General features: G+C 57.1%; 1 protein-coding gene across 2 annotated transcripts in view; it reads left to right on the forward strand.

The window, feature by feature from the left end:
- Nucleotides 1-8,654, forward strand: part of ABR (ABR activator of RhoGEF and GTPase) — a 175,268-nt gene extending 166,614 nt beyond the window's left edge. Inside the window, exons 19-23 of one of the 2 annotated variants that reach the window (XM_024735921.1) lie at nucleotides 311-450; nucleotides 1,529-1,663; nucleotides 2,911-3,016; nucleotides 5,170-5,317; nucleotides 5,947-8,654. In XM_024735921.1, the coding sequence (XP_024591689.1) occupies nucleotides 311-450; nucleotides 1,529-1,663; nucleotides 2,911-3,016; nucleotides 5,170-5,317; nucleotides 5,947-6,036 (619 nt within the window). In that variant the 3' untranslated portion in view covers nucleotides 6,037-8,654. The remainder of the gene's footprint in view (nucleotides 1-310; nucleotides 451-1,528; nucleotides 1,664-2,910; nucleotides 3,017-5,169; nucleotides 5,318-5,946) is intronic. The other variant, XM_024735931.1, reaches the window with a different exon arrangement.
- The last annotated feature ends 1,891 nt before the right edge of the window (nucleotides 8,655-10,545 follow it).

The raw sequence follows: 10,545 nt of genomic DNA on the forward strand, positions 1-10,545 counted from the left end.
AACCTGCTGGGTGCCCCCATAGCATTTGAATCTGAGCCCTCTGTTCTGAGGAACACTCTTTCTTTAGTCTTTGGGTTGATCTCCTAAAACTTCCTCCCTCCCACCTTTGTGCCCTGCTGTCCCTCAGCTGCAGGCAGGCTGTTGGGGGGTGGGGTGGCGTGGCCTCTTTCTCAGCCCTCTCCTTGCCCCCCACCTCCTGATCCCAGAAGCCAGAGCTCTCTAAGGCCAAAGTTTGCAGAGAAGGGGTACATATAGCTATCACTGGGGGGCTCCCTCCATCCTCCCTCCCCTCACATCCCCTCCCCACCAGGCGGGAGCGCTCCAAGGTGCCCTACATCGTCCGGCAGTGCGTGGAGGAGGTGGAGAAGAGGGGCATCGAGGAGGTTGGCATCTACCGGATATCAGGGGTGGCCACAGACATCCAGGCGCTGAAGGCTGTCTTTGATGCCAGTGAGTCTGGGAGGCCCAGCTGGGCAGCAACGGGGAGGCGGCGCTCCGGCAGGCTCGTGGGGCTGGGAGGAGAGCGCAGCAGAAGCGGGAGGCTCCTCCACGGAGAGGCCTCCACGAGCCAATGGCAGAGGGGCCTCCGTCTGTGAACTGCAGCCCAGCACGGCATGGGGTGATCCCCTGCCCTCCAATCTCTTCTCCATCGCTACAGATTAGGAAGCTGAGCCTCAGAGAGGCCAAGTCACTTGCCCAGGATTACTCAGTATATAGGCTTTGAGCCTGATTTAAACTCAGATCTTTCGGGTTCCAGAGTCCGTGTTCCTGGCTTTCTTGCTGGCTCCCTGGTGCCCGGTGGGCTGCAGGGAAACTAAAGGGCTTTGAGCCTGGGTTGGCTAACACGGGCACCTCCACCTTCTCCCAGGCCCCCAGTGCCCTCTGGGAGGGGCATTGCTGCCTCTCGCTTTGACTGCAGGCTCCTTGGTGGTGGCGCCTGACCTTCCTGGTTCTTTCCCCTACCTCGCCGTTCAGGCTGCAGCAACAGCACACCCAGCAGTCAGGACACCTGAACTGGCCGGGCAGTGCTGATTCCATGGGAGCTGAGAGGGGGCCTGGTGGGTGTCCCTGGGCAGCTGCCCGGCAGACGTGTTCGGGGAGCCTGGGGTGGGGAGCTGGGGACGTGCTGGCACACGGCTCCCCTGTGCCACCTGGAAGCTGAGGCTTTGTCGGAACATGATTTTAGGTATAAAAAATGCACAGCGCCTTCCAGAGAGGGGCTTAGCAGTGGGGAGATTCCAGTTGGAAGGAGGGCATGTGACACGTGGTGTGAGTGTGGCTCCAGGACTCTGGACGATGATCTATGCTCCCCTCCCCCCACAGAGCTGAGTCACAGGCCACCTGTGGACACTACCTACATCCTGCCATTCCTGGGGACAGCAGACCAGAGACAGCGTGGGGGTGTCCCGGGCAAGCTGTCTCAGGATGGATAGAGGGACGGAACAGGGCTACCTGCCCAGCTGAGGGCTGCGTGGGGGGCGGAGGTGGCTCAGCCAGCACAGCCCCTGACATCCCGTCTCCCCTACAGATAACAAGGACATCCTGCTGATGCTGAGTGACATGGACATCAACGCCATCGCTGGCACCCTCAAGCTATACTTCCGGGAGCTGCCCGAGCCCCTCCTCACAGACCGACTTTACCCAGCCTTCATGGAGGGCATCGGTGAGCCTCCAGTGGGGGCCTGAGGGCTGGGCTGAGCCAGGCCTCCCTGACCAGTAAAGAGTGAGAGAGGAGGGCGTCCCTGGTGGCGCGGTGGGGACACGGGTTCGTGCCCCGGTCCGGGAAGATCCCACATGCCGCGGAGCGGCTGGGCCCGTGAGCCATGGCCGCTGAGCCTGTGCGTCCAGAGCCTGTGCTCCACAACGGGAGAGGCCACAACAGTGAGAGGCCCGCGTACCGCAAAAAAAAAAGAGTGAGAGAGGAGATCTGTGGCTTCCCTTGCTTGTTGATCTGCCCACTGCATAGGGCCGTGTGGCTGAGTGGCCTGGAGGGCAAGATGTGGCCTGCTGGGGCCTCATCTGGAGGCTGGACCCTCTCTCCCCTGCCCCTTTCCCGTCTCATCCCTCTGGGCTGCCCTCTGTGCTTCCTCTTTGGACACTGACCTCCTTGCCTAGAAACCCAGGCATCCAGGGAAATCTGCCCTGAGGTGGGTGGTCAGGGGCTGGTGCCCTGGGGCCAAGAAGAAGTGAGCAGGCGTACACTTGACATGGCCTGTACCGAGCCTTCCAAAAGGAGCACTGTCTCATCTCTGACCTATGCCCAGGGTGGGGAGGAAGCTGGGAGCCCTGGCTGGCAGGGCTCCGGCCTCTACCCACCTGGGCCAAATCCTGGCCTGGGCGCATCCGTCCTGCCTTGTCTTCTGGGTTGAATCACAGGAACGAGGAGCCCATGGAAGGCAGCTCACTGCTGGGCTCCGGCAGTGGAGGTGCTTGAAGAAGAACATTCAGGGAATTCCCTGGTGGTCCAGTGGTTAGGACTCTGTGCTCTCACTGCAGAGGGTCTGGTTTCGATCCCTGGTCAGGGAACTAAGACTCCACGAGCCGCATGATGCGGCCAAAAAAGGAGAGAGAGAACATTCATGCCATGACATCACTGTCTTAAACTCAGCCTTACAGTCCAGGTATGGGGAATGCCTCCAGCCCCAAAGGACTCTGCAGGGAGGCGAAGAACAGTGTCTGCTGAACCACCAGCCTGCCTCCTGGCTGAGTTACAGGTTGTGGTGGGGCCTCCTGTAGGAACCTCCAATAGCCTACTGTTGGGGAAATACCAGGCCCTTCCCTGCAGGGTCTGCTCCCCTGACTCCCTGCAGCCTGGGCTTTCCCGCAGTGTCCTGTAGCCTCCTGACCACAGGAGGCTAAGGCCTCCCTGCCCAGAGCCAAGCCCCGCCCCAGCCCCTTCTCTCCCCACAGCCCTGTCAGACCCTGCTGCCAAGGAAAACTGCATGATGCACCTGCTCCGCTCCCTGCCAGACCCCAACCTCATCACCTTCCTCTTCCTGCTGGAACACTTGAAAAGGTAATGGGGAGGGGCCCAGTCCAGGGGAGGGGGCAGGGAGCCAGGGCAGGCTTCAGCTGCGGGGAGGACACATCCGCTGAGGAACTCACGTCCTCCGTGCCTCCAAGTGGGTGCTGGTGTCTGCTGAGACACCATAGCAGGGTGAGAGTTTGCTCTTCAAATCCTTGTGTTCACATTCTTCTCTTTTGAGAAATATTTGGGTCCTAATGGCAGCCTCAAATACTGGCTAGAGAATGCTTAGAAAGGCAGGGCTAGAGCCAAGGACTGTAGGTGGATTTTACAGTCAGTAGGTCATTCGGTCCACTTAGCATTTTTTAAACGGAGTAGGAGGGACAGCCTTGGGGTGCCTATTGTTCTGTTCAGTTACGCACGTTGCGTGTGCTGGATGCTCAGGTCAGACGTGTGTGTGTGTGTGTGCGCGTGCGTGTGCTTGTGGGTCACAGTCAAAAAAATCTGAAGCCCGCTGGTCTTGACCCACAGCTCATCGAACAGATAGGGAATCTGAGTCCCCAGCCCAGCAGGGACTTGCCTGGGGTCAGCAGCAGCTCTGCCCTTAGAAGCCACATCTCCCAGATCCTCAACTACAGCCCTTCCGACCTTCTCCTCTGCCCCCTCCACAGTCAGGTCAAACCAACAGCTGCTCAAGTTATGCCTGCAGCAAAGTTCATACTGGAAGCTAGCCCTGACGGTGACCTTGCACTCACTTTTGAGTCCGGGACTGGTCCCAGGTGTGAGTGGGGAGGAAAAGTCCCCAGGTGTCCTTTAAGTCCATTTGCCACCCGGGACCAGGGAGCCCCTGGTGAGGGGCCGTGAGCACTCAGGCCCAGGCTCCCAGTGGCGGCTCGGCCACCAGGCCAGGCCAGGCTCTGGAGGGCCAGAGACCTGGGAACGCCTGGGCTGCTGTCTTGTTTTTCCCATTATGAGACATTTTCCCTCTGGTTTGGCCAGGACCAAAGTCCCAACCAATTCCCAAATAGTTTGGGGAGGACACACAGAGGAGGAATGGGAAGGAAAATTCATTAGGTTTTCCACCCTGGGAACCGGGCACACTCTGTTCCCACATCTGGGCCCTGGCCGGGGTGTGTGTGTGTGTGTGTGTGTTGGGGGGGGGGGGCGGTGTGGTGAGGGGCTGGGCCAGCTGCACAGCTGCCTCCTGGCATGGCAGTGTTTTTCTGCCTGTTTCCAAAGCAGTCAGCAGGCGCATCCATGGCTCCGGCCTGGAGGGTGGAGTGACGGTGTAGTGGGAGTGGGGCGAGGGGCGCTGTTCAGGGTGGCTGGGTCTCAGCCCCAGGAACATTGCTTGGGACCGGGGGAGGCACAGGGCCTCTCTGATGAGTTGGCTGGTACTGAGCCTGCTGGACACCAGCCACAGATGGCAGCCCCTGCTGTCACTCGGGAAATATCTACAGAGCATCTGGCTTATTATGCAAGAGAAGCAGAGGAAGATCCAAAGGGAGGCAGCTCTGGAGCCCCATGAGGCAGACCCTTCTGGAAAAGCTTGGGAGAACAGCCCCTGGGCTCCATCTGGGACGAGGGTTGTTCCTGCCACAGTACAGCAGGCAGACCTCAGGCCTTTGCCCCCTGCCCAGCCCCGCCTGCTCGGACTCTTCCTCAGGGCCCCCCTCCACGGCTGATTGTGGGGAACGCGCACAATCGGTGGGGAAGGGCCTGGGCTCTGGAGGCAAACTGCCTGGGTTCAGATCCCAGCTCTGCCACTTGCTAGCTGTGTAACCTCGGGCAAGTCACTTAACTTCTCTGTACTCTGGTTTCTTCATCTGTACAGTGGAGATGATAATATTACCTACCCGAAGGTTTGTGATGAGCATGAATTATTACAGGGAAAGTTCTTGAACCAGTAATAGTATCTCTAAGGCAAGGGAGTTGGAGTGGGTCCTTCTGGCTCTGACAGTTTACCATCAGTTCAAGGGGTGGCCCAGGAGCTGGGAATCTGTTATTGGAACGTACTGGAACATAGCTCGGAACTTGGTCCGTTGGCTGAGTCCCCTCCCTACCAAGCGGTCTCTACCCTCAGGAGAGGGAGGCTAGTGACCACCTGTGGGAATCCTTCCAGGAGTGGTAACAGCCAAGAGTCTGGAGCCCCACGCGGCTGCCAGGAATGACTTTTTTCTCCCCTCCCCTCCCCTCCCTCCCAGGGTTGCTGAGAAGGAGCCCATCAACAAGATGTCCCTTCACAACCTGGCTACTGTGTTTGGCCCCACGTTACTGAGACCCTCAGAAGTGGAGAGCAAAGCACACCTCACGTCGGCTGCCGACATCTGGTCCCACGATGTCATGGCACAGGTACCTACGCACTGCCCAGGCCTGCGGCTGCTGGAGGGGAGGGACAAGCCTCCCTGAGGGGTGGAGAGAGAACAGCTAGGACTCCTAACCCCCTCCCCTCCTGACAGCGGGGATGATGGTCTGTAGGATGTCACCAGGGAGGCAGGGCTCTGGACAGTCCTGCTGAAAAGTAGGAACCTAGACCAGGGGCCCAGAGGTTGTCTGTCTCAAGTGTTGGCTGCAATCCTGGGAGCGCCTGGGCCTCAGAAAGCAAGCCTAGGGGTATCAGAAAAATCTGGGGCCTTGTCCCCACCCATGGAAGCTCTAGCATCGCTTCCAGGGTCAGGAAGCTTCCCTAGGAGCCCTACAAGACCCAGGGCGGGGTCTGGTCTGAAGCAGGGCTGCCAAGCCAAAGCCAAGCTCTGGAGCAGGTTGGAAGTTTATGACTGAGGTTGGGGAAGTGGCCCCAGGCTCCCCACCCTCTGCCCTGCAGCGCCCTCTACTGCTGAAAATGGGCAGCCACACCTGGGCTTCAGAGGAAGGGGAAGCGGGGAGCCACAGGGGCCCAGCCTGGAGACCAGGGCTTCTCAGCGGGTCGGAGGGCCTCCAGGGCGAGGACCCCAGCCTCAGTCTCCCCTGTCTTCCCGCAGGTCCAGGTCCTTCTCTACTACCTGCAGCACCCCCCCATCTCCTTCGCAGAACTGAAGAGGAACACACTGTACTTCTCCACCGATGTGTAGCCCCGAGGTGGGAGCGTCTCGGGGGGTGGCCCGAGCCAGCCTCTCCAGCCGGGGACCCAACCCAGACTTGAAGGACTACAATAGAGAACTCCCAAATCCAGCGCTCCAGACTCCAAGGGACACAGATTTCCAAGAACTGGAAGACGTGCATCTTTTGTGCCACCTTGTACAAAAAGCCAGCTGACCCGGCCCCAGCCTTGCTGCGCACCCCGGGCTCTGCCCTCTGTTCCTCTAGTTGTGTCTAATGCTCCGTGCTGTTTGGGAATTGTTTTACGTCTACTTGTCATGCAGGAAAGGTAGTGACCGACCCGGTGTGGGCACACAGACAGCCTGCTTTGTTCTTTCATTTCCTCCAACACTTTCTTTCCTCCTGAGTCCGGTCCAAGGGCTTTTATTTTGCGCTCTGTGACTGCTGCCAGCTTCTCCTCTCTTGGCCCTGCCCCCAGATCGCAGTCTCCTGGCAGCCTCCCCTCGGTCTTCCTCCGCCCTCTCCTCCCTCCCAGCCTGCCTGCATGCGTGTGCAGCCTTGGTTTTTGATCCAGCGCCTCGAAAGCTCTGAGGAGGCCCTGGGCGGCGGTGGCAGTGGTGGCCCGTGCCGTGCCGCCGCCGGCCTCTCCTTGCCCTGTGCCTGCGGAAGCGCACCTGCTTGCCTTGCCGCCTGTGCAGATGTTGGGCAGGGAGACAGACTCACACTAACCCTCAGCTTAGCACAGGCTGGAGGGCGGATTTCTGGGATTTTTCCACCCGAGACTCTCCATTTCTGGCTTTATCTGTTCTGTCTCCAGTACCAGTGAGGCATCTTTGACTGTTTCTTCTGCTTTTCAGTTCCTTTTCCCTTGGTGTTCTATTTCCTTTGAGTATACAAGACTCACAAGTGACCTGCTACCAAGGTAGCCAGAGGGTCAGGAAAGAATTGGGGGAGGTGGGAGGGTCAGGCCGCCGAGGAAAAGGGACGGGTGGGACGTTGAGAGGAGCGCCAGGGAGCGCTGGGTGTCCCGGGCTGGGGGGAAAGAGGCTCCCGGCAGCAAGCAGTTGTGGTGGCTTTTCTCGTGGAGCTGGGCTTCTGGGAGGGCAGCTACTACGGCTGAAGCAGGTGTCCAGAAACAGGCAGGTTCTGTCCAGGAGGGCTAGTCCTTCCCGGCGCCTCCCGTACCTCGTGGCACCTTTGCCTTAGGGTTTACACTTTCTCCACAGCCAAGCACTGCCAGGGGCAGCCCCCACGGCCACGTGTGCTCCAGGCCCTGGGAAAGGCAGGCACGGTCCAGCTAGCCAGCCGTCCTGGTGCTGCCTTCCACCCTCGGCTTCTAGATGCAGCCTTGCGGGTGAACTCGGGGAAACTCCAGGAGCTGGGGAAGAATGAGGAGTCACAGGTACCTGCCTCTCTCGGGACTGGGTTTTGCAGGGGACCCTCGTTGTGGACGCTCTGCTCCAGAGCAGGGGATCAGCAGGTCCCGATCCCAACACCGAGGCCCGCTGCTCAGCACTGGAAAGGAGTGAGAAGTACCCCCAAAGTGCAGTTTCTTCCCACCTGAGCAGGGGCCGCTGGCCTCTGGCAGTTAGCCTGGGAGGGCAGACACTCCCGGGCTGCAGAGATTGGAGCTGCAGTACACAGCTCCCTGGCTCTCCTACGTGGCAGAGACTAGATTCTAGGCCCTCAGGATTGGAGAGAAGAGCTCCCCTAGCTTGAGCTCAGAGCTGTTTTAAAGAAGGGTTTAGGGCCCTAAAGCCGTAGCACTTGCTCAGTGAGAGGAAGGGCCCTTTCTCATCTTGTTTACACCTGTTGCCCAATCATGGGCAGAACGGTACACATTCTGTGCACATCGGAGGAAAGAGATGCCTAAGAGGAGGGCAGTACTGACCCCCTAGCTGCCTGCTAGCAGCTTAGCAAGGAGCCCCGCTCTCTGAGACGGGGGGTAGAGAAAGAAGGCCGCTTGAGTCTAAAGATCCCCAGTGTCTGATGATCCCTGGAGTCTGCTCGGCACTCAGGAGCTGGTATGTGGCATGGAAGGCTCTTGCTTCCACAGCCATTGACTGGAATGAACTGGAGGCCCAGCTAGAGCTATTTACAGCCCCAAATGGGTGCCTCCCACCTCCCCAAAACAAGGGAGGTTTGCTTCTCAGCATCAGGTATACTGCAGCCCCCCAACCTCACTTAGGCAATGAGAATGGGAGGAAGGCCGGAAGGGCTGAGAAATGCAAAAGGCTCAGAATATTTATAAATTCCACCCCCAAGAGCAGGGAGGGGCGGGTACCAGACCTGGGCTGAGCTGCACCAAGGAAATAGCCCGTGGGTTCTCCTACGAGACAGGGACTGTGCAGCCCAGAAGCCCCAGCCACTGTGCCCAGCAGGGCAGGCTGTGCCAACAGAGGCCCGTCAGACAGGCTACAGGAATCCTGCATGCCTGTCCTTGCTGGCAACGGCTGTGGGCCGCCGGTGTTTGCTGATACAGGTAGGATGGGACACTTCATTAATATTTGACTTTAATAAGTTGGTAAGGATATATTTTTTTTGGTCTATGTTCTGTTTCAACTTACGTAGATTATAAATTGATGTAAACCACGTGAGAAGAAAACGTTAATAAAAAAAATGCAAAGCCCCAACATTTGCACACAACTCAGCCCTGTGGTGTGGACGTTTGTGTTCTCAGGAGTCCAGGGAAGACCACCAATCTAAATATTTAACTCTTCCAGCTGCATCCAGATGTGCTTCCAAGAATCTGTTTACCTAGTGAACTCACCCTTGAGCTTCCCTTCGGCCTGTGGAGACTGTGGCGGTTTTGGGGGGCGAAGAGCCCGCGCCCCGTCCTTGCTCTTTCACCAACGCCTCCACCTCAGTCACCAGCCGGTTCTTTTCATGAAATACAACTGCCCCACCAGGGACGTGGCCATCAGTATGCCTCAGAGAGATGGCAGGAAGTTGTCCATTCAAGTGGAGGCTTATTTTATGTGAATTTTCTCTACATTTTCCTTGGAAGTAGCAGGTCTTTGGGGCAGCCTTTTGTCCTCATCTGCTTGTTGGAGAGTCTGGATCCCCTAGAGGCCCATCCTCCCTGTAAGAGAGCTAGTGGGGTTAATGTAGGCTTCCACCAGCCTAAGCCATTGGACACTGTGTTTATTCTGGAGATCAGGAACAGATGTCTCTGAAAATTGGTGTTTGGTTTATGAGCTCATACTGCCTCCTTAGCCATCTAAAACAGGAAACCATTCATCTCCTCTCTTGATTGAATAGTCAACGTGGACAATGCTTGGCTTATTGAACTGATGGCTACTGACAGCCCGGGGCTCATCTTTTTCAAGGCAGTCGTGAGGACAGTTTCCTGTACTCAGTCAGTCAATGTATTTGACCCCACGCACTAGACTGGATGGTAGAAGATGCTGGGCTTCTAGCACTGTAACAGGTGCCAGGGTAGGAGTATCTACTCTTGCTCTAAGTGCTTATAGGCGACTTATTTACAGACGGTAAAGGAAACACTCCTACATTTGTTCTCTGACCTGTGAGGATACTCCAGCCAGCCTAGCTGCAGTGAAGCCTCGTGACTGAGACCGGGACAGGCATTCTATAGAATTCCCCATAGAAGGACATGAGTTTTGTGTACTAGCTCACTCATTCCAAAGGCAACAGCAGACGTGGCCAGAGGAAGGTGTTACCAGCTGGGTTTGACATTATCTCACACACACACTCACTCAGGATGTCTGGATGGTTCAGCTGAGTCTGAGTTCTGGTTAAGGGTGGGTGAGCTGGAAGACAGCAGACAAGGGGGCAGAAAGCCAAAAGGAGGCAAAAAGGCAAAGGCAGAATAAAGGAGACGTTACCACTGGCTTCAGGTGGCTGGAATTACATGGCCCCCACCAAGCTACCTGCCTGTCCCGAGTTCATCTTCACCCCACCACCAAAGCACCCGAGTAAAGCAGCATCTGTGGCAGATCCCAATTGTAAAAGCCTATTTCTTTGCAAATGGCACAGAATTAGGCTGAGCTGCTACTGTCAGGAAAAAGGCTACCAGGTCAAGTCAAAAACACTAATATGTTTAAGGAAGAAAGAAAAACACTGACATCAGAGAAAAATGGTAGCGGTGAACAGCTCCTCAACTCGGTCTGATCGTGACCAGTGGCTGCGGACTTAGTCACCAGGAGGACCAGAGCAGGACCCTTCACACACTGTGTCCTTGAGCCGGGCCTGGTCTGGTGGTCAGAGCAGAACACCAGTGGGTGGTTTCGACCACAGGCATTCCCACTGGCCAGCCCACAGGAGGGGTTTTTTAGAAGAGGCCAGCAGGGGTTATGCGCGGAATTTCAACGCATCCTAGGACATGGCTAGGCTGGGCTTCTTTAGGGGAAGGCCCTGGCCAATGTAACAATCTCAGTGAGGATAACGCTACTCTGAAGATCCTGGGAACCTAACATTCCCAAACTTCTCAGGAGTTTGCTCACGCTCTCCCTAGGTATGTTCAATCTTTGGGCACCTGGAACCATTTTTGGGAATTGTGGAATTTGAAAATAAAAATAAGC

This window comes from Neophocaena asiaeorientalis, unplaced genomic scaffold, assembly GCF_003031525.2.
Source record: "Neophocaena asiaeorientalis asiaeorientalis breed wild unplaced genomic scaffold, Neophocaena_asiaeorientalis_V1.1 scaffold129, whole genome shotgun sequence".
In the NCBI taxonomy this organism is placed as follows: Eukaryota; Metazoa; Chordata; class Mammalia; order Artiodactyla; family Phocoenidae; genus Neophocaena; species Neophocaena asiaeorientalis.